At 37.7% G+C, this 24,121-nt stretch overlaps 1 protein-coding gene across 10 annotated transcripts in view; it reads right to left on the reverse strand.

Annotated features, from left to right (window-relative positions):
* SYNE1 (spectrin repeat containing nuclear envelope protein 1) overlaps nucleotides 1-24,121 on the reverse strand; it is a 287,608-nt gene that overhangs the window by 1,442 nt on the left and 262,045 nt on the right. For 8 of the 10 annotated variants that reach the window (XM_077175388.1, XM_077175394.1, XM_077175391.1 and 5 more), the window contains 14 exons: nucleotides 22,777-22,927; nucleotides 19,402-19,584; nucleotides 18,855-18,992; nucleotides 17,909-18,100; nucleotides 16,685-17,015; nucleotides 15,795-15,863; nucleotides 13,724-13,866; nucleotides 12,735-12,861; nucleotides 11,375-11,586; nucleotides 9,704-9,904; nucleotides 9,232-9,360; nucleotides 8,661-8,873; nucleotides 7,597-7,686; nucleotides 5,728-5,786 (listed from right to left, as the gene is read on the reverse strand). In XM_077175388.1, the coding sequence (XP_077031503.1) occupies nucleotides 5,728-5,786; nucleotides 7,597-7,686; nucleotides 8,661-8,873; nucleotides 9,232-9,360; nucleotides 9,704-9,904; nucleotides 11,375-11,586; nucleotides 12,735-12,861; nucleotides 13,724-13,866; nucleotides 15,795-15,863; nucleotides 16,685-17,015; nucleotides 17,909-18,100; nucleotides 18,855-18,992; nucleotides 19,402-19,584; nucleotides 22,777-22,927 (2,238 nt within the window). The remainder of the gene's footprint in view (nucleotides 1-5,727; nucleotides 5,787-7,596; nucleotides 7,687-8,660; nucleotides 8,874-9,231; nucleotides 9,361-9,703; nucleotides 9,905-11,374; nucleotides 11,587-12,734; nucleotides 12,862-13,723; nucleotides 13,867-15,794; nucleotides 15,864-16,684; nucleotides 17,016-17,908; nucleotides 18,101-18,854; nucleotides 18,993-19,401; nucleotides 19,585-22,776; nucleotides 22,928-24,121) is intronic. The other 2 variants (XM_077175395.1, XM_077175396.1) reach the window with 1 other exon arrangement.

A 24,121-nucleotide genomic window follows, 5' to 3' on the forward strand; every position in this document is an offset into this window, starting at 1 on the left:
TGTTCAATGCATGCTGTCTAAAAGGTGGGCCTTCTTGTTTAAAATGGCCAGTTGCATTTGATTTGCAGAAGATTCTACATTTGTTTATGTATGAAGTATCCATAAGGGTATAATGCACTGAGATTCAGTTCCATAATTTTCTGTCAATCAATACACCAATATACAGATAATGGGGACTTATTTTCTACAAAGCACATTGTGTTTTGAATCTTGCACAGAATCAGCAGTTAAAATCTATCTGCTCAACTGATTTGACATCATCACCTTCCAAGTGATTTTCTCCCTGATGTTGATGGATCTGACTTGAAGTGGCACATACCTAAATGCATCTATAAGGCAGCAGAGATCTAACACAAGTATTTCCTAAGGGACACTTCAAAAATCCATTCTATTATTTAATGAAAGATAAAGACATAAATTTCACATTTTTCTTTTTGACTGAAATTGTCAAGAGCTGAAAAGAGTGACTAGGAAAGATGAAATCTGATGGTCTCAGTGCGTTAATTAAATGGCATGAGAAAATACTGTCTTTCAGCACAAGCCAAAAATGGAAGAACTCAGAGCCTTCAAGTACCTTGCTTCAAGAACTCTGCTATTAGGATATTAGATCATGAATTTTGTCTCAGACAAGTTGCTATAATACATTTGCACGGTTGCTATGATCATGAGGCTTCAGAAAATCTATAATTTCCTAAAGTTTAAGAGATAAAAATTCTCATAAATAGATGTGAGAAATGAGGCTTATTGGCTGTGGTCAAATGCTCCCCAGTAAAGTAAGTATGGGGTGATGGTTCCTTAGTGTTTCTTTGACTTCCCCCTTGTTCTTTTGATCCTGTCTCCCTGATAAATCTGACTCTGTGTGGGGAAGCATCCAAAAATGAAAAGATCATCTTCAAAACAATGCCAGGCTTAGCAAGGGTTCCCTTTGCACATGTTCAGAAAATAATTATTTCTGTGCTTGAGAGTATTTTATTTTCTTGTTCATATAAATATATATATGGCACCCCACTGAGGTGCTATATGAGGACTTCAACAAAGCCAGGCAAATTTTAAAGTTCAGGTGGCCAACAGATACCTAAACACTAATTTAGCAGATATGCTAAATCATTAACTTGAACTAAATATTCCAGGAAGCAGTGATGATCAAAACATCAGATCTTGTGTTGTCTGAATCCACACTATTGTAGCCCAGATGGAAAGTTGCTTATCGCATAACATAGGATCACATATTATAAAAGAGATATTGAAAAGACACGGCACATTAAACAGCACCAGAGCATTCCATACAAAAGCTCAATTAGATCAGGATTTCTACTGTCTGAGAATACCAAGACAGAAAGTTAATGGACTGAGGCAGGAACAAAGGGAACAAGGAGTGCTTAATTACCTTCCAAGCATTTGATTGCACAGCCTACCTATTTACAAGGCTGTCATTGTATAAATGTTGTTAATCCAAATCAAAAAGTGACCACATTTCTGCAGTTGCTAACTGGTGTTTGATAATGAGCAAAGTGTCATTTTCTTCATTGCCCCAGAATTACTCTGGGGCAACACTGGGTGTCAGAAGGGGAATTTCCAAAAATCTGAATCAAACGGTAGCAAAGTTTTTCTTTCTGGTTTTTCTTTTCTTTTTCCTATGCCTTTAGTAGCATGATCCAGCACTTCTTGCTTTGTGTTTTACAAAAAAAAAAATCGTAATGTAAGCTTGCATGGCTGATCTCAAAAAGAACACAAACCTTCAAAAACTAAAACAATTCACAGCAAACCATATTTTCTGCAGTGAAGTAGGGTATTGAAGAATAATACTGCATGGAAACAATTCAAAAAGCAAATAATGAAATGTTACAAAAACATCTTCAGAGGGGGAGTTATAAAAAGTTTGAGTTCTGTACTGCTTGTGTTTATGGCAGGCCTACCTCTGCAATCTACATAATTGGCTGAAACATTGAATGGGCCATCTTAGAGTGTTTAATAGATTTGGTAAGGAGAGATGGTTAAAATTATACCTTGTTAATAAAAAAAAGCTCACTAGTTTTAAGGACAGACACCTATTTACCCTGGCAGGAGAAAGGAAAGGTGAAGTACTGTGCTGCACTTTGGAGAAAAATCTAATTTCTGTTCTTGAAATTGTCTCTTTAGCTGTCTCTTCTGATTGCTCCACCATTTGTCACACTGTGAGGAGGCAAAGAGGTAAGGCCATCTGCTACTCACTCCAGTACACAATTCCTGCTTAGCAGATGAAAGAGGAAAGCACAGCTGCAGTCCTGGCCAACAGTAAGCTTCTTCATGTCAAGAAATTTTATATATTAATCTAAGTGCAAGCAACAGTTACCCTTACTTTGAGAGTTTGTAATATCAGTGATATTGGAACTCTCCTCTAAGCATTTCAAGAGGGGAGAAGCTAATTTACCAGGATATAGATAGGACGGTCAAAGTGAACTTTAATTTCAGCTCAGAGGGGAACCTTTTTGTAAAGATGATTGCTACTTTTTTCCCCAAGGAAAATATGGTTGATGTAACCAATCTGTATTGCAGTAAGCATCTGAAAGCTATCAAAAAGGAATTTATCATTCAAGTGAAGCTGATAGAAATAAAGTTAATTTACTGCTAAGTGACTAATGGAATGAAGAAAACAGGCTTACATTGAATGAAGCACTGCTGGCCTAGTTGGATGTTATTTACTGCAGTTAATCAAGAATGGGCCTTAATTTAATATCTTTATTAAAAGACTACTGCACAAAATATAAGAATAGTAAATTTCATTTCTATGATGACAGATGCTGAAGGTCTTTGCAAATACCAGATAGGATTGGCTTCTTGCATAGAACAAAAGTGGATGAATCTAATAAGGTTAAGAAGCAGCAGTTGTATATGATATTTAAGTAACAAGCCCTAAGAGTGAGGGAGATAACTGGGAAAAGAATCATGGCAAGCCAAACCCAAACCTTGTGTTTGAGCTACTATTTAGCCATGAGTATAATTTTGTGGGCAAAGCCAAAAAGAGTGATGTGGTTTGGTCTGCTCCAGGAACAGCAAGTGACCTTTTAAGATCCACTAGTCACTTGGGGAGGCCTGGGGAGAGCAGGAAATGGAGTTTGGCACTGTGGCACCAAGACCTGAATAGAGCTGCTCAAGAGAGACAATGTAAACACCCCTGAGCAAACTGAACCACTATTTTAATCTTTTAACATTTTAATCACTTCAAAGAAATTCACAGACAAAGATACAGGTGTGCACTTATGACAGCTCTCTTAAACTGATGAAGAAAGAGGAATTGCTTTTTGGATTTTCTTTCTCACCTAGCACGCAATTACTAGTACTGCTTGGATGAGACTCCAGTTAAATCCACAATGTACTGTCTAGTTTAATCCTGTACCTTGCTTAGCATCACACTGTATTTGCCCGTCTTTCTGTGGTGATAATGGAGAAGGCAAAGTGATATGACACTTTGATACTATACACAAAGCATGGCCCCTCTAATTTTTTAGATGAAATTTCCTTCCTTCTTGTGTGATAAACCTTTTACGATTGACTTTATTTCTCCTTTATACTAAACCCTACCAGGGTTTGCTGATCCAGTGCAAGATCAAACACAAAGTACTCTGATCAGAGGCATGTCAAAATATTAAAGAACACAGTGACAGCTTGTACCGCATTATCAGTTAAAACCGCATTATACATCAACCGCAACCTGTCTGGCTTGCGCATTTGATTAAGTTTCCTATTCAGCAGTGACTCATTCGTATTCCATGCTTGTCTGAATGACAAATTGAACATTGTGTTGTGCTGCTACAAGATGTGTTAATAAACAGTGCTGGAAAGCCTTGATCTGAAAGGTGCCACAGCAATGCCACTGCTAGAGCAGGGGTTGATCCCCAAGCTGCCAAACATTGCTAGCTGCTCTTCGAGCCAGGGGCTCGCACCTACAACCAGAAACCTCAGAAGGCTGGCAGAAGTGGTTTGACTACACAGGAGAGTGGAAAAGCGCACACAATGTGTTCCTTGAGTACAATGATGCTAGTGCAAGCGTCCTGATCTGTCAAAGACATCGCCCCTCCTCCTTGCTGTTAGTGGTTGCAGAGTAAAGCCCCTCTCCTCCCTTTTTTTCTCCCTACGAGAAACAAAACGCCAAGCTTCATAGCAGACTGGAGATGAATAATTATTTCTCTTTCTCCATCAGACAGAAAGATAGATTTTACATATATTCCCTATTTTCTACGTGGTTTCCTTTTGTTTCAAAGGAAAAAATCCTTAAAAATAGGCAGTTTGTGCGTGTGGAAGCAGTAAAAGATACTTGTTCTATTTGTTACATGGTTTTACAACTATGCCACTTTACTCACAGTCCCTAACTACCTATGAAAAGCAAACTTTTTTAAAGAAGTGTTTATGTAAATATCTACACGGTAAACAGTTTTGCTCTTTACTAAATTTGTAATGAGAATAAAGTCTTGATTTTGCTAATGAAAATAAATAATGCTCTAAGGTATTTTTTGTCTGCTTGTTTGTGGCTCAAACACTGTATTAAATCTAGTGTTCACTTCCTTCTTTGACTCTAACAGGAGTTATTTAAAAAAAAAAATACTTAATTTTGTGCTTTCTTCTTTCCAACATAAAATCTTTGACTCTAACAGGAATTATTTTATAAACAAATCAGCTAATTTTTGATATGCAGAGAATGATATTTAGGTTAAATGAGATTTATTATTAGATTTAATAAGAACAAATATACCTTAATCACACTTTTTAATTATTTTAGCAGTGTGCAAGACACTGAAATAGCAAAAGATGTCCCCTTTACACACGTTGGCTTGCTCCTTTGCTTTTTTTAAATTTTTTTTTAAACTTCCTAATTGTTGAGGCTAGTAAACCAATCAGTGAAAGAGCGAAGGTACACACATCACACTGACAACAACAAGAATGCAGAAGCACTGTTAGCTGCAGAGATGACAGGTTGCTGGAGACACCGTGGAAAGCAAGAAGCTGTAGCTGCACGCCTGCTCTCTACTGGTCAGACAGAGATGGGGCAATGCTGCTCCCGGAGCAATGCAGGGATGCGAGCACTGGGTGAGCCATGGCAGTGTTAGCATGTTATACTGCAGTTCGTCTGAGGAGGGGAGAGAAAGTGATCCCAAGTCTCAATACTCTCAAATTCTGACTTTTAGTTTTGAGTCTAAAGTATTGAAAACCCACAAACTGAACAAAACGTTTCAGGGAAAAAAAAAAAAAAAAGAATAAATAAATAAATAAATAAATAAATAAATAAAAGGATGTTAGTATGTCTCATCCAGATCTGTGGGTTTTGTGAATTCTAGAATATGATACTGGCCTATTACCTGCCTTAATTTAATATCTAGAGGTAAAGAGGATGATAGAAAGTGTTTGCCATGAACTTACTAGCACTCGTCTTAAATCATACCAAAATAAAAAAATCATAATTGTAAACACATACTCACTCTGATCAGGCATATGAAAAATAAATGTTGATTACATGGGATTTCTGTGAAGCAAAAGCTGCAGCTGTCCAGGGATTAGCCTGTATCTCTATTTAACAGAGAATCTGAAGTAATTGGAAGTCCCTTTTGCTGAAGGATTACCAAAAGGGAAGTTACCACTTGTGTAAGTCCTGACCCCCTGATGGAGTCAGTGGGACTGAGAGGAACCACGGCCAATTTCTATCATCCTCTTGGCGTTCTAGAACAGAGTGCGGAAACCAGGAGAATAAGGTACCTGCTCTGTGGACTGCTGACAGAGGGTCCAGGCTGTGAGAGACTACATTTGCCCCGTGGCTGTTTGCAATGAACAGGGGGTAAAGAAAGAAGAATGTTCAGTCCAGGCAAATAAAGACAAGCTACTGATGAAACTAAATTAAAAGTGCAGCAAAGGAAACATAAAAAAAAAAATCAAATGAAGTGACCAATACCCATGAACCAAGGAAACTGGCTTTTCTTTGCACCTAGCTGTTCCAAATTATTGGAACATACATAGTGAACTCAGTAATAACATTTAGACATTATTTTTATGAACAGTAGCTCTGGGTTTTAAATAAAGTCTCTAGAAATTTAGTTCAAATAATAGGCAATATGAAATAGATGTTATCTTATTAAGTTGAATATGGAAAAATATATAGATTTTAAAATTCACAGATGCAGAAAAATTAATATTCTCAAGGGAAAAAGGTCCAAGACCCTCCTTTGGCAAGTTTTGTCTCTCCTGCACCCCACGATTTTGAAGGCCAAATAATGGTAGGGGCATTCTTGCACTCACAGGTATTTGCTGGATCATTTAATGCAGTTAGATGTTTATAATTCTGATTACATTTCTTTTGTATTAGTATTTATTTATTTAGCATCAGCATATTTGGCACTGAAATTCTGAACACTTTAGTGTCACTTTAGTCTTCAAAATTGTGTGGGTGCAGAACTCAGAAGTTTGAAAGGAATCATACAACTTAGCTATGAATTATGGAGGGGAAAAAACAAACCAGTAGTAACTATATGAACAATAACAAATTAAGAGACAGACAAATCCTTATTAAAATATTAAGATGAAACCTATGATAATTTTACATGCTCTCTAAACATAGATTTATGGTAAAATACTTCTCCATTTCCTGTAATGGTCAGGCAACCTTCAGTTACACCTGTGATATCAGAGTTATTAGAAACTATTTAGGTTTAAATTTAAAAGACAAAAGCATTGACCTCTGAAATAAAATGTTAAGGTTTTTATTCTTTCTCCTTTGGAAAAGCCAGTATTCCTTTACATTCTCATACTAGCATCTAAAAGGAAACTAGTGAATGTAAACAAAAATTAAAAAAATAAATGAATTTCAAGAGCCATAGATTTATCAAGACAGAACTCAGAGGCTTTACAAAAAAGTGCAAATGGAAAAACAAAACAAAACAAAACCAGTCTGATTGTCTTAAGAACTAAAGAAAAAAGCAAATTAATCAACCAATAGAATTGCAGAAAAAGACAAAATAATTGCAGTTCCAATTTGGGCTCAGAGTATGGAAGTGTTAAGTATTAGGCATGTATTGCTATATTTCTTGAATTTTGTGCCAGCGATGTAAATGGACAACTCCAGAGTTGCCACTGTAGCCATTGATTAGGTCCTGCACAGCTAGCTGGTTTGAATAATGTTTTTGTGCCCTTCAGCTCTACTTAGCCATTCATCCAAAGTCTCAATAAGACCATCTGCAACCTGCATCAGAAATGACAAAAGAACTTATTGAGATTCTTGATGAAGCAGCTCTGAAGAGAAGGCCAAACAGAAATGGAGGACTGATTATACCAGACAAGACCAGACTTTGGGGTGCTGCCATCACTAGAGCAAAATACAAGAGACACGACATGCCATACCATGGTAAACCAACCACACTGACAGCCCTGGTTTCAGATAGTATTTACCACTTCTGATTTCATGCAGGATGGGATATGCAGCAGGGTTGGGAAAAGCAGCTGTGTTTTCCTTTTGGTTTATGCCATTTCCTTTCCTATCAAGTGGGAAGGGGTGACTTCCAGCTGGCTAGAACTGCTGTAGATATCTATAGTTCCCACCCAAGAGGCGGAAGAAAATAAATTACATGAAATTACCGTTCTCTGTCTGCTTGGAGTGCTTCTTCCAGATACAGGACTCACTGAGCCTGATGTGTCTAATTCATCAGAAGACCATGAGGACAATTCCTAAAGTTCAGAAGGAACGGAGCTCAGAAATACAGCAACTAGCTGCACAGGTAAGCAAACTAGAAAAATTACCCTGAGTGAAATTCCAGCAGAGTTATTTCCAAGCCAAATAAAATAAAGCAGCTAAATTTTGCTACCAAATTTTAAAAGACTAAGACATGTTTTCTCTGTCAGCCCTAAAGGAGAAGAAAAGCAAACAATAGTTAAAACTTCCTTTGCTTAGGTGACACATTTTCCACCAAAGTCAATACAGGGGAAAAAACAGTTCTTCATTGGCTGTGAACTACAAGAAGGGTTTGGTACTACCAGGATTTTAATTAAACAGGTAGAAATCCACTAAAAGGAGGGAAGAGCTGAGTTCTTGTGCTTTAAGAACTCTGCTAATCCAAGTCCTTTTAAAAAAGTGAACTAAAGGAGAGCCTTGAAATCTTTACTCTGTATCTGTCACTGCTGGCAAAGACACGTGTGTAACTCCCTCTCAAATACCTGAGGTACACGACAACTTGAAAAGATTTGGACTATAGCTCACAGCCTGAGGCACATATTAGGGACTCCTTACCCTATTACAGAATTTATTTTATGGGTTTTTTTCTCTCTTTGACAGAGTGTGCATTAACTTACTTTCCGGTGACAGCTGACATATTATAATTTTCAGTACTGCTACTGGAATAATTATCTCATATACTTTGCCAGTTGACTGATTCAGTAATAGCAGGGTAAACAAACCAAGAAGTTCAGTAATTGCTACACCAAATAGAAAAAAAATACTGAATTTAAACTCCCCCCATATCAGAAGAAATATTTACAATATGAAGTTTAAGACTACTTTATGATATTCAAGATTACATGTTCCATCTTGGTAAGCACTGCAAACCACAGAAACAGAGCAGCCAATAGCAATGATCAGAGAAAGGCAGTCAGAACAGCAGGAAACACGCTCAGTGAACAGAAAGGAATAAAAAGATGTGACTTACCAGTTGACTGCTTGAAATGTCAAGAATTTTCTCTAGGTCTTTAATATGACGTGTAACCTCTTTCAAGAGCAGCTTCAGTCTGTTTCCAATGACATGTACCTTTTCTTTGGCTTCAAGACAATCCTTGCCTTCAGCATTGACTAGCAATTGGCAAGACATATCTTGCAGTGATGCCACCTTCAACTGAGACTCCAGCAGCTCACGTCTGATTTGCTGTTACCAAGGCAAGCATCAAATTTTTTTAATAGCAGTCAAAAAAAAAAAAAGTAGAACTCCCAAAACTCACCATTTTAAATTAAAGAAATGGAAAAAAAAGAAGAGAAGCAATGAATTTCTAATCTGACAGGAGGATATACAGCAGTCTAGTAATTGCCTGAGATTTAACATCACATGTGCTACTAAGGAAAGAGAGCGGTGTTCCCTACCAAGGCAAAGTCAGTCACTGAAGCTGGTCCCACAGCTCTGTGTTAGCACACAATGTACAGTGGTAACCCTCACGAGAAAGAGAAATCTGATTAGATGTTTTTCTGGTGATGTGTTTTGGGAGAGAAAAGGGTGATTATAGTCCTACCATCAGAAGTCTGTGATGATCCTGCAGTATTTCTGAGTCGAGATTTGGATTGATGGGCACAATCTCATTTTTCCTTCTGTCAATATTCTCCAACCAAAGCAGCAAACCATGGCTCAGTTCGTGGAAATCCTACAAATGATGAATCATGGTTTTAACAGGGTAGCAGAATATTCCAGTCAAACTCAGGTTTTTAATTTGTCCTCTGATACATTCTACTAGCTAAATAAAATGATTTCCAAGAAGTATACAACAGAATATGAGAATACTATTCCAGAGATGACAAATTTTGTAAATATTGGGCTGTAAATACATGTTTTAGGTAACACAGGTGTATTCTTGAGAAAAACATACACCAAAACTGTATGGCTTTCACGGGTAAGTTTCATATGGATCTTGAGCACAGCAGCTAACTAAATGGTCTATATTTTCAGTATATGGGCTGCTGACAATTTGAAATAGGCACAGTACAGACCTGGCACTGTATTAATGCATCCTGCAACGAGCTGCGCCAGTCTTCGATCATGCTGCACACGTGCTCCCAACGCACGTTCATCTGGGACAGGCGCTCCTGGAGCTTCTTGCTCTCCTCACTGTCAGACTGAGTGAACTCTGAGCTGCACAGATTGATGGACAAGATGATTGCTTTGCGGTTATCAATTGCCTTCTGCAGCTCCTTGATGGTAAGACATAGAGGAAGAAAGAATGGAAATTGGTAAATCATGACTTTCAGAAACATAAAGTAGAGAATGCACCACAAGACTGCAGTGCTTTGCCACCAGCAGCTGCAGAAAGGCACCATACTGTAACAGTCCCTTTACTCTGGATATGATGCTTTTGGGCTCACTCTGTGACTCTGCAAATGTTCACTCTTTAACATCTACTAAAACTTTACTGTGAGCATAAACAAGAGCAAGCCAATTAAACTTGTAAAATCTTAAAAGCCTGAAGTCAGAGTTGAATTTTAAAGATCTGGCTCATGTTTCAGATATTTTAAAGACAGAGTAGGTCCAAAAGAATTTAAACATGTAGCACAACTGTATTTTAGCTCACAATAAAACTTTTGCCCTCACTTTTCAGTTTTGCTGATAAACATGAAAACCAACATATTTTGAAGTGGAATCTGCTGTCATCAGTGCTTTAAAATAAAAGCTTTTACTGAGAGAAACAAAAACATACAAAGAGTATAAAGAACTTAAATTTATAGAAGCACAACTTGTATAAAAACTCTGATTTGTTTACATTGGAAGCCACAAAAGAAACCCACCTCCACTGGTTTAGAGGGTACTAATGGGCTTTCAAAGAGACGGTGAGATAAGAACAGGATTCTTATGAAATGCCCCATTTTCCACCTACTTTACAGCATTTACTTAAAAGCACGATGTCAAAGTAACCTCTGCAGTACTTATGGCAGCTATATTTGGATTACAGTGAAGATGAGCATTGACATGCTTCCCGTGGATCACCGCCGGAAAAAGCCTTTACTATCTGTTCACCTCATCCCTGGCATGAGGCACAGTGCATTATGACATTGGGTCACATATTTTCGTGCCCATGCTTGTAAGAAACTAGTAACTGAATGCGAAGTTGTGGACCACCACATTTGCAGATCTTTATAGCTGTGAAATACACAAGAGAGATGGAAGTAGTGTTCAGATTTTGATGCTCCTGAGATGACAGAAGAAGAAAAGGAATGTTGCACAGTGGCATCAAATTTTTCCTATGTTGCACTGGTGACACAGGGTAGGTTACAACACCTTTTGACTCCTTCTCATTCCTCCACACAAAGTAGTAATGTCTCAGCGAGGCATTTCTTTTGAACCAGCTATTTTGTTACCAATTTGAGTAAAAGAGAAGTGATCTAACTTGGCACTTCTTAAAAATTTCATCAATTTGGGTGACATCAGGAGTTATCTGGACATTCTGGGATTACAGAATTGCTGCAGAACTACTATTCCAAAACTTCATTTGGATAGTGGTACATTTTCCTTCCAAAAGGTGATTCAGAAAATCACTTTCCCAGTTACTTTACCTGCAGCAGCCCACAGCGTGGAGAAAACCAGCTGCAATTATTGGCAACCTCTTCAACATACCTGTTGCACTCAGTTTTAGAAGGTAACTTATGGAACAGAGAAATAAAACTCACTTTCAGTTTTTTAATCCTGAGCTCAATAGTTTGTATGTCAGTGCTGAGATCAAGGCGGTGGAGCTTCTCCAGTTCCTCTTCAGTTTCTCCCAACCAAGCCCAGATGCTATTAAGGTCGGAGTTGAACTGCTGCCATTGCTGAAGGTTCTGCTTCATCCTCAGCTCCTTGCTTAGAGCTTGAGCCTGGATTAATTCCCATCTTTCAATGACACCTGGAATTACAAACACCAAATTCAACAAAAGCCAGAAAAACTCACTAGCTTCACACACACACAATTGCATAAACCAAATACTGTTCAGAGCAAAAAGATGCTCTGTAAAAAGCCTAAGCCTCAAACCCTAAGAACTTTAAAAATGAAGTTAGATTGAAGAAAGTGATGTTGGAGGGAAAGAATGAAGAACCTGGATGATTCCAGTCAACAGGCAATTTTATTGCTTTCTAATGTCAGACTTCTATGAGCAGAATTAAGATGATACATGCAGGTCTCTAAAACAGGTTATGCTGGAAAAAAGACATCTTAAATTACCAGACAAGTGCAAACCAGACAAGAAATATTAATACATCTAACTAACCAGGTATTTATTATTTTCATTGGTAGTTGTGCCGATCACTGTTTAATGGTCACACCTCACTACATTTGCCTTAGCTACTGCTGATGCATTGGATAAACACTTGCACTAGAAAGAAATAAATAAGGGACTATTTCTTCTTGCTAGTTATCTTGAAATGTTATGGCAGAAGCTGTATCACTCCATCAACTTAAAATTTACAAATAAAAATCCGCAAAAAAATAAGAGAGACTATATGGGTAGCATATCTTGTCAAGCTAAGAATGAGGATGATGCCTTTATAGTCTCTGGGAATCCATGCTTTCACAATCCATGCTGCCTCTTTTTCTACAGCTGATGTTTAAAATTAGCCCTGTGAATACTTCTATCAGGTGAAAATAAGTTTCTTTACTCTAGGCAGGTAATCTGAGAGGTGAAAGTTAATATTGGAAGAAACAAATGCTGGGCAAGGTGTTTTGTACAGCAATATAAGCAACCTTTTTCATGAGAAATCTTAAAAAAAAAACCCCATTGCATCCACAGGGACCTCCTGAAAGGCTTAGGGTTATGCTTCATGATATGAAGGGGTTCTTAAAATGGACTTGTATGCCTAAACTCTTCATACAGCATACACAAGGAATACTTACTATTCCTTACTATTCCTAACTAAAAATGTTAAACAGACCATGGTAACAGACAGTCATGTAAATATATATGCCAGTAAATAATACCAAGTGTTTATTCAGAAAAGCTTTGCATGTGTGCTGCTTTCCATAATTACTGCTCATCAAATGAACCACATGTTACTTACCAGCTGTTTGTGTTTCAGTACTGTTCATGTTAATGAGACCTGAAAATTTTTCTTCTTCCTCCTTCAGTTTATATCCAAGCCTTCTTACTGAGTCTATGCTTCCACTGCATTCACCCAGCAGTTTCATCTGTGTTAACAAAAAAATATTCCTTTTCAATATGCACCGTACAGGACTAAATGTATGGACAGTGAGAATTACAATACAACTTCCAGAAATTTCCAACAGTAAGTATAAGTGTGAAGAAAAAGATCTATTATTCTAACAATCTGCGCTGATACTATAAAAAAAGTATATGCAGATAATAAAGGCCTAAAGCATAAGTTATACAGAAATAACTTAGCACCATTATGCCAAATTGTTCTAGATGTCTTAGGTGCCATCTTCTCTGATTTTAAGACACTATGGCAAAGACACTAGAAGATTGATAAAGAAAATTAACTTAAATGTGGAAATATTACTATGCATGCAGGCAGATAATTTTTACATTCTGTCCTTAATAAAATTATTTGAATGGCTTAGAGAGAAATTTATCTTTCAGAAAACCTCTCTGAAAAAGCTTTTTAATTAGGGATTCCATACATGTAACCCTGCTTATATGATGCATGCTTATAATTCATTAGCAAGATGAATACTGTGCCTGAAGCTATAAAACATGCTTTTAAAACCAGGGGAATTTCAAACAAGGATATCTTCGTTAGATGGATAAAAACATGTGTGAGAAAGTACTTCTAGACATCTGCAAAAATGTAATAGGAAAATAAATTCCTTAGAGTCATGTTCCTCTAATGTATTTCTTCCTCTAATGCTATTGTAAACACGCTAATAGCATAAACACCAATAGCATGTGGTCAAGGGTAGTAAGCACACAAGTGAGCCTGAGAAGCAGTTACAGCTCATTGCTCTGCTGAAGCAGCTGCATTTCCCTCAATATCTGAGCTAAGCTAAGCTTGGGGTGCATGGGGTGACTGGGGCTCCAAAACACACGCACATATCCTTTGTAAGTGGAATCCAGTTCTGGTCCTGTAGGTGTCTTGCTACGGATGATGTTTTCTGTTTGCTGGATCTGGAAGCGACTGGTGTCCAAGGCCTTGTCCAGCTGTCGGATATGTGCTTCCAGGGCACCTGGTTCACCTGTACCAATACCAAAAAAGAGGGACTGTCACCCCATATTTTCCAAATTTTTTTTGCCTTGCCCAGGCAGAATAGATATTAGGAATACTGTTTAGATTAGACAGTGAAGGAGAAAGGTGGCAGCAGCAGTATGAGTGGTACAATGTCAAAGCTAAGTGATAACTGGTTACATTAGAGAGTGTTAGCAAAAGATTATACCAATGAACAAGCTTGCCATAAGAATACTATAGAAGAGTCCACAGTTTAAAGTAGGCTTGAAAATAATTCTAAAGTGGCTTTTCCCCTATATTGAATGCCTTGTCTTTTTTTAAAGAGAAAGTTCTCAGCAAAGCATACTCTAACCTCACTGATTTTGGGAAGCACCTTGCTCCCTTTCACAAGCACTGTCAAATTAACCCCCATAACCCAAATCCCCATTTTTATGATCTAAATCCATGTAAAAATTTGGTAGCTTCATTTCTCTTTGTATTATTTCTCCCCACTAAAAAGCAGTAGAATTTGCATCTGCATGAAAGGATCCTATTTGTATACAATTTTAGAGACTAAAAGTGGCCTCACAAATGCTAAGTGATACTGTTATAATCATATTGTCAAAATCCATAGATGACTGGACATCTTGGAGGCCTGCAGCAAGTAGTCCATGACTGCTTTGGGCAACCACGCTAAGGAGCAAAATATATAGCATTTTTCCAATTATGTACTTGACAAAGATCATGCTTAACATATCTGCAAGATGGAATTATTCATTCAAGCTATTGGGAATCAATATCAATGTTTTTGAAGAAGGACTAACTTGTAGTTTCCTTGTAGGGGTCAGCTGAATTTTGTGATATAAATTAGCTACAGACAATGCTAATGTGAAGCAGGTTGCAGCCTAGAGGACCCCATGAGATCCTTCTTATCCATATTCTATCACTATGCCTGATTTCCATCTGTTTACAAAGACAGTTTGAATTTATTCCTAAAGACACAATAAGAAACACGAATAGAGAAGGAGAGCCTTCTGTCCACTGAATTACAGAAAACTGAGTCTCTTGGATGATTAATCTTTTTTCATATATAACACCATCTCACCCCAAATGGACAGGACAAAGTGCTCAATATTGCTTTTTGCTCATTACTTTAAAAAAATTTTCACGGGTCAGAAAACTAAACACACTTTTCCCATAAGTACTGCTATTACTCATACCCTTAATAACATTATTTCACTAATTTGGAGAGTAAATAGAAATGGATGGTGAACCTAAGGCTTGTGTCACAGACACTAAGATTTTAATTGTTTGCTTATAGCAATGAAGTCATTATTTAAGAAGAGGAAAACTGTGAAATCATGAGAAAAAGTATTTGCAAATGCATCTTTTTCCTCCAAGAGAGTAATCAAAAAATGAGAAAAAAGGTTTAATGTTGTGCAATGTGAAAAGAAAATTTTCCAGTATATGAGACTAAGATAAAGACAGTACCTCAACTTGACATTTTGATCACATGAAACAACAACTAAACTAAAAGCTTATACCTGCATGATAATCCAAGATGTGGCTGTGTTAAAAAAAATAATACGCAAATCTGAAAAATTAGGTATTGTTCTATACCTTTTCCTTCTGCCTTAAGATGTAACTATGTATTAAAGTCCAGTTGATGGACACCAGAGAAAAAAGACCAATAAGATCAGGATCAGTTTAGTTTAGTTAGCCAAGGTCGGAGGGCTAAGACTTCAGACATCATTGTTTCATCCATACCCCCAATGGTACCTTTAAGCAAAGTAATAAAGCAGGAGGATACTTCTAAGTTAATATGTCAATGCTGCCATGTAAGAAATATTTATCTTGTAAGTTGTGAAAAGATAGCAGATGCTAGGAGAAGAGAAAGAAGTTACACTTGTGCACCATGGTATTTGCATCTGGCTATGCTTAGTCTTTTATGATGCCTACCAGAGATGTTTTTGAGGGCGTTTTCTGTGAGTGCTACATAGGCCTCAAGAGTTTCAGGGATCTCTACATCTGAAAAAATAAAAGCACACTCTGAATTGATGGCTCCTTACAGCAGGAGTCCTTTTCATGGGATGGATTAATTAAATTGTTCCAATAGCAAACATTCTCTCTAGAGAAGGAAAAAGATGAAGACTGAAACACAGGGAGGCTGCTATAAAATCTCTTAAGATCCAGGCAAACCTGACTATTCCCAGAGCAACGACCTGGAAAGCAAAGGACAGCCACAAGATCAGAGTAAAATACACTGGTATGTCTTATCCCACAGCTAGCTCCATTTGGGCACTCTCACTTGTAAAGATTTATTACACAAAGCACAAACACTTAGAAAAGATTTCTAACTTCACTGCAGAACAAGACCCAAGATCCCACCTCAGACTAAACACTCATTTGCTGGAGTCTTGCCTGTATCAGGGCAGAGTTAGGATTTACTTAAACACTTGATGATTTTCTCTGTGGGTCTCTTCCACAGCATTTCTTCATTAGTTTGTTCTGTACTTCTTGCCATATCCAGTATAGCTTCTTCTAGTCAGAATAACTTAGGAGGCAGGGCTGTTACAGATGACATATCCCATCTGGCAGGCCTCACGCATAGATACACAGCCAATTCCCTGCCATATCATGTGCGCCTCTGCCATTTTCCAAGGCTGTCGTCATCCAGGAATCTCCATCACTGTCTCTAAGGCCAGAGGGCCACTGAGATCACTTAGGAAACGCTATTTAAAGTCATCAGGGGCTATTTAAAGTACTTTTCCATGAGAATCCTGGCCACACATATAACATTTGCCTTTCTCTTACTCGTAGAAAACAGAGCACTCAGTCTGCCACCATACCTGCTATGCCAGCTGCTCCTCTCAGGTAGAAGTCTTTTTCTTGTTCTCCGTCTTCTTCTGAGTGCAGCGTCCGTGAAACGGCTGTCTCCAGGTCCCTGCTGAGATCGTAGTCATGATCCCACTCCAGGGGGATGGAGTCCACGCTCGCAGGGGTATCTCGCCCCGATCGCTCGCTCCTCAGTGGCTGGGAAAGAGGCAGCGAAAGGTTGGAAGAGGGGTGCGGGGAGAGAACGCTGTCCGCAGATTTGTCATGCCAGCGTATGTCAGAGAGATCTGCTGATTCATCCAGATCCACCTCTCTGTCTGAGAGGTCGTGCTCGTCATCTGTTAGCTAGAAGCATAATGCAAACAGAAGCGATCAATGGAACGTGCAGAGGCACCGCGTGGTCAGCCTGGGTCAGTGAAATAAAGCAGCATTAGGTGACAGGCACACTGGTGGGGTTTGCATTTTGCACATTTCCTTTGGCAGCTTCCCTTCATTATTTTTAAGGTGTACTAAAAATCCAAAATAACAAAGAAGATCACAATGCCAGCTCATTTTAATTACTTGAGGCACATAAAGTCTCACATAAGGCAAATATCTCCAGACTTTTACTGATATTACTTCAATGCAAATATTAGCTTAGAAAAATGTCTGGAATCAATTCATAGAAAACATAAGTGATCTTTATCATGAGTATTACTCTTACTGTGTTATTTCATATTTTCAACCCCCTGTATTTTGTTCTTTTCATTCAGCAGGACTTGAGCTATCAAAAATTGTTTTCCTTTCACTTTCTCCTTTTGTTTTCCTTTTCCACTTTTGAGCTTGTGTTCAATTCTGGAGATAAATTTCTGTCTCTTCTGATGAGAAAAATCATTTTATCATTGTGTTTTTTTTTAAAAACAGCTCACTAAGTTGCCAGTCAAACTATGTGACAGTGCAGGGAGATGTTCTTATGATTAGTACCACAGCGCTACTCCCATGAATAAAGTTTTATAAATCTCCAATTTGCATGCATTTCCAGGATGATTTACAGAAATTCCTGATCTTGTCAGCTTGCTCTCTGAACAGGACACAAATAGCATGTAATGGAAAGGCGGCAGATGGTCAGGGTTGCAAGAAAATTTAACCACAGGACATTTGGAAAGTTCCTTAGGTTTCATTTCAACATCTTTCCTCATTTTCACATTTGTAAATTGGCAATGGACCAAACAAGTAAAAACATATGTAAATATACACACAGGAAGGCGGATAAGCTTCTTGTGATAGCGCTCCACACGCCCGAAGACCTCTTGGCAGTAGCGACGCAGCTCATCTAGCTCTTCTTCAATCACAGCTGCATCCAGGGGCTCACTTTTCTCAATGAGTTGCTCACCTTGCACAATTATCTGCTCAATTTTGTTGTTGTTCAGGGAAATTTCTTGCTGGAAAGCCTGTGTAAAAGAAAAGCCCATGCTTTATCAACAACAACACGACAACAATGTGGGTAATTAAAAATCCAAGTATTAGGTGTTTTATAGAAAGAACGGTGTGGGTAACAAACAGGGATTGTGCCAAATACTCTTATCATGAACAACAATGAGCAAATAAATTAAATTTAGTGTTCCACAGTCTTTCAAGCCAAAACCAGTGATACTTCATGGTTTACCACCTCATTCCTTACTTGTTGAATTTGGAAAGAAATCTCGTCTCTAAACAAGCCATACAAATGATCAAATGTCTAGAATGAACAGAGATGCTAAATCTAGCACAGTGGAATTTTGGATAATGTGGCATTTGGTATTGCTCTCTCCAGAGAAGGAGTTTTCTGATGTATAAATGCTTGAGAACTGTAGTAATTATTAGATATTAGCAATAATGAAGACCTTACATAAATATTTTTTATTAATATTTCCTATTTTGATGCAGGAAAGTACACTATCACCCCTGGTTTTTCTTTTTACATTTTTCATAGATCAAAGATTTTCTATTTTGACAGAGAAGTACATATTGGAATTTGACATAATTCATGACTTTTGAGGTTGAAGTCTTGGCCTGCAAGTAAAGGAATCATGTCAGGCTGCATTTCTGCATAATGTTTCTTAAAATTCTTTTCTCACCATCATGTTTTTTTCCTCCTCCCTTCTTTCATCCCTCCTTCTGTAACTATCCATTCTTTACATTTTTCATGTATCTATCATTCTTTACCTTAAGTTGCTTTATCTTTGCTTGGACATCACACTCTGAGAAATGCTCAATGTTGGTGAGCTGCAGGTCCATCTCTGTCAGCCATACCAGGATGCTGTCACGTGCTGTTTCAAACTCCTCCCGCTGGCCAATAAAATGCTGGAGAGTGGAAAATTGAGTGGCATGAAATGACCAGAAACATGAAAACCCTCAGCAATACTAGGAAAACTACTTTCATCCCCATCAAACCCAATTTAAACTCAGTACACCTTCTTTTTTAATTTCTTACATGCTTTCTGAGGTTCCTTTTTAAGTAACACCATCTAGAGCTGCAATTAGCTGACCTAAGAAAGTTATCTTCTGTGAGGAAGGTGGTGTTTGATGTCACCAAGCATTTGCCTACATTCTATTTGTTTACTTTGGACTAAGTGAACTGATGAGCTTCCTTCCTCTCCCAAAGGTAGAAGTCCCCTCAAAAACACTGTGCAAATGCATTAAACTGAAAGCTGCTGAAGTACCCTTCATTCATAACTAGAGCAGTGAAACTGAAGTCTTAAAAATGGAATACTTTTAGCCTGCGTAGGATGGAGGTAACTCTCTTTTGTAGATTGTCCCATCTCTGGTTCCCCTCATGAACCATCTGCTTGAGGCTGCCGTCAGAGTCAGTGCGGTTCTCCCGTGCCAGGCGCCGATACTGCTTATTGATCAGCTCCAGCTGAGTCAGGCTTTCATGCACCTGTCTCTGGAATGCCTAAAGCAGTAGGAACAAAAGACACCTTCAGAATTTTAATTACTGAAATCGGGATACATATACAGATCTCTTGCCTTATTTTGACCCTTCTTCTGCACTCTGACTTATGTAAGCCAATAAATTCCACTAGTTGGAGACATCTCCTGTGGGCTACCCTATAGAGATGCTGCCTTCTGATTAAAAAAAGCAAAACCAAAAAAAACAAAAATCCCCAAAAAGTTCATAAAACTTAGGTGATTCACTGAATGAGAAATTGCAACATGAATATCCATTACAAAGGCAAAATCAGTGTAAGAAAACCAGCTCCTCCTTCTGTGAAATTATATGCTTCAGTATTTGAGAACAGAAGTACAAACAATGAACATGAAACTCTTAAAAAAAAAAGGAACAGAAATCCAAGATTCCTGTGGATTCATTGGATTTCTTTTCACATATTGAATTTGCTGAAATGCAAACATTGAAGAGATTTGAGCAATTGTTTATTCTGAAACATGGTACTAAATGAGACATTTTTTATATTTAGTGTACTGGTGTGCAAGTAAGTTGTCTTATAATATTCACAGAAAAGAAAATGTCACTCATATCCATGCCAACTTATGTCTGGGCAAATGTTTGCAGCATGTACTTTTGGTGTTTTTGGACTCTGCTGTTACAAGAGCCACAGACATGCAGCTGAGGTGCACAGGTGACTTAGCCCATGGCTTTTATGTGGTGACTAGTAATCATGAAGCTTGGAGGAAGCACCTTGTAAAGAAATTACTGAATTAATAATACTGTTACTTCTACTACTATTACCACCACCACCACCAGAATATTTTTTCAAAAATTCTACTTGTTTTTACCTTGTCACATCACCAAAATAGAAAAGCAACCAAAGGAAGACCTAAAAACCTAGATTACACCAGCTCTCTTTTGAATACAAGTAGGGTTTGGATCCCACTGTAGTTCTACAAACTTGCTGTCTGATATTCCTCACAATGCAATAAAACAGTCAATCTCTTCCAAAATGAGACACCTCCCTTAATAAGGACAATAGAACTGGAATATGTTATATACTTCTGTAGAGAAATTTTAATTAAAACCCTGAGTTTTCTATGTAAAAAGATATACACTTCATATTGCACCATTCAAAGCTATAATGAGATAAGCACATTTCTGCTATAATACCAGACAACAAAGTAAACAAACTGGTTGGAAAAAAGATCAGATTGTGCAGAGTCCTCTCAATGTAATTATTCTCTGCACTGAATGGCCATCAAATTGGGTACAGAACAACCAAAAAGGAGCAAATGCACTTGCAGCTAGGGTGAGATAATCAGTAGAACTAAATTAATTTAAAATTGCACAAGTATTCCTCTATTAGAGGCACAATTCTGACTGTATTTACTAGGATAATGAAATCTAAAAGTGTGCAGTTGCTGTTTCACCTGTTACCAAGTCTTCTCCAGCAAAAGAACAGCTGTTTATTTGCCTTCCATTTTTTCATCTCATCTACACAAGAATTCATCTGTTGCATTCCTTCCTGTTACCTCTTTCCAAATTCTCCATAAACTACTGGAGAGAAAGGAGTTTGGTTTTGTACAGTGAAGTCAGTGAGAGCTATCTTTGACCTTTGTGCTCAAGAATTGAAAGGTTCCTATATGGTCTGATGAGTTCTTTTTGTTATGTGTTGCTTTTTTATTTAAAGTGCAGATATGGAGAAGAAAATAAAATTTGAAAAATGCCTAGTTAAAGCAGAAACCTGCTTCTGTTAGTATTTTTAAGTGGCTGACTTCATACTGAATTCACAGTAAAGCTGCTGAATGCCACTGGATTTGAAAACCATGTTCTCTTCCTGCTATTTGGTAGGCAAAGAAATCAAGTGCTCAGGAGAAAAAAAAAAAGAAAAAAAAAAGAAGGAGAAAAGAGAAAGAACCAAACTAAAGAACCAAAAGGAGGCTTTTGGAGAGGCTACACTGTTCTCTTTTCATCTTGTTCCTGCTGACACTCTACAGACAGTAAAAAATGCACAAGTCTGCTGCAGAGGAAAGGTCGCCATAACAGCTGAGGTGCAGTAAAACAGACTTTGGACAAAGTCAATTCAGCTGTAAAAATCAAAGAGTCAATTTACTTATGGTACAGCTTCTCATACAGAGACTTACTAAGTAAGAGATTTAAATCCTGATCACCACATAGAGGGACAATGAGAAAGAGCTCTGAGGCAGAGTCTTTGGGTCCAGGAAGCAAACATTTCTATACTATGGCAATCTACCTGGCCATAATGAAGCCTGTCTGAAACCAAAACCTGGCCAGTACATTCATAAATGTGAATGGCAATTACAGAACACAGTACTTCACAGTTTATGTTTTTGATTTAACTGTTAAACCAAAACCTATCAACAGCATTTGGACACTGTTTAAAATTTGCATTTCTTCTTCAAAACAAATACTTTACAGTGTCTGATTGTTTACAGAATTGCCTAAATAATTTGTTCTCTTTCTTCTCTCCCATCTTGACACAGTCTTTGCAAATATGAATCCAAGCAAAACATTTTCCTCTGTGACTCACCAGGTGATGTATGTGTGTGCTTTACACACAGGTTTACAGTCCCTTGCAACTGTGAGACAAGCCCTCACATTGTAGTGGACACAACAGAGTCATGTAACAAGCTCCTAAGCACTGGCCAAAGGGACAGCTTCTCAGTTTTGAAGCATGCTGAGATTTTTTAAATCACAGGGGACACAATGTGGACATATAGCAATATTTGCATGAACATGAATTTCAATTAAAAGGATCCAAAGGAGGATATTCTGCATCATAGGAGAGACTTCAGAGAGCTATCTTCAGAGAGTTATGGAAATTAGGGGAGGGATAAAATCAAAGCAAAAGCAAGAACATGCAGCATGCATTTGAAGAGGCACTTGGAGAAGGGAGATTTAGGAAGGCTCTGGAACTCTGGGCATACTAAAAAGTTGCAGAAATTAAAAAGGTGAGGAATTTGGCTTTTGTGAACAAACAGTGGAAGTACCTCCAGTTGCCACTTTCCACTGTCTTTTTATCTTAGGAACCTGCTACTGAGAACAGCTACAAAATCATCAACTCCACTTTATTAATACAGCATCTCTGCTGTAACTTGGTTATGGGAAGGAAGAACACCAGCTGGCTGCTGCAATGTGATCAGTAGGTATTGAATTTCAACCACTATAAATCACCTCAAATTTCTTCAGTTCTTCCTTAGCAACAGTGTAAAGCACACCAGAGGAGCTTGGGAAAGCAGCTGTTCTCTCAGAGGTTTTTAGCCACTCTTCAAATCTAGAGTAGTCATCCAAAAATTTTTGCCATAGCCGCCAGGTCTCTTCAATTCTAAAACAGATAACAGAAAATTAGAGAATGCTTGAACTGATGGCCAGTTGACCTACAGAACTTTAACTTGTCATCTGCAACAGCAAACCAGCACTGCACCAGACAATAACTGACTAACAATCTAACTCAGCCAGCCAGACTGATAAACAGACCACAGGGAAGGCTGGCTCATTCCAGACTGAGCTAGAATAAGATGAAGGCATTTTTTTTAATGCATCTAATTTTGGAATCAGTATTAAAAAAAGTTTTAAGTTTGTAATAGGAGTTCTAAAAAGCTGAGCACACACTAAATAACTTCTGAAATGCAGTGCCAGTGACATCAGTAAAGCTGTTCATTAATACAAATAACTGTTTCTAGTACAATAAAGATCCTAAATACTGATAGCTCAGTTAATGTACCAGTACAAATCCACCAAAGCATAATGTGTACATTCTAAGAAAATAAAATAGTTCCATGCATAGTTCCACATTAACTTAAAATAGTTCTGAATTGATGTGTTGGATACAAAGTTATGAAAGCCCATGTATGTTCATGACAGACTATGTCAAAGATACAACCTGTAAATGTAGTTCTAAGTAGATCTTATAACATAGAACTTACAGATATATGCAATTGCTATTCAAGAATTTCCATGGCAATAGAATAAAATTACTTAAAGATATGAATCTATGGATATAGATTCAAACCTAAAAGCAATACATCTTTTGCAAAAAATAAACAAGAAACTTTACTAAATACATTAAGAATATCCCACAAAATGAAAGATCATAAAATGTTCAATTCAGCATTTAGAAACATCAAATTCTTCCTAGAGTTTTTTATATGACTGTATAAACATGACAGAAATAAGTTTCATAACTTTAAAACTTAAAAAAATATCTTAAATATAGGAGTTAAAATCTGTAAACGTCTCATTACTAAGTCAGCACATAGTACATAGCATTGCCTCAATCATTATTGCTGTTAAAATCACCACACTATCCTGTGTGAGAATAGAAAACAATGAATTTTCTGGATATGATGGTCTAAGCATGTGCAGTTACCCAGACTACACTCAAAAATCCTGGGTGCTGTGGCCCTCATTTGCTCAGCACAGCTAAGGTGGACAGGTGAAGAAATTCCATGGAAGTGCTCAGTCCTAAAATTCTTCCAAATGAACAAACTAAGACATAAGAGAAACTGCTGAGGAACAC

This window comes from Agelaius phoeniceus, chromosome 3, assembly GCF_051311805.1.
Source record: "Agelaius phoeniceus isolate bAgePho1 chromosome 3, bAgePho1.hap1, whole genome shotgun sequence".
In the NCBI taxonomy this organism is placed as follows: domain Eukaryota; kingdom Metazoa; phylum Chordata; class Aves; order Passeriformes; family Icteridae; genus Agelaius; species Agelaius phoeniceus.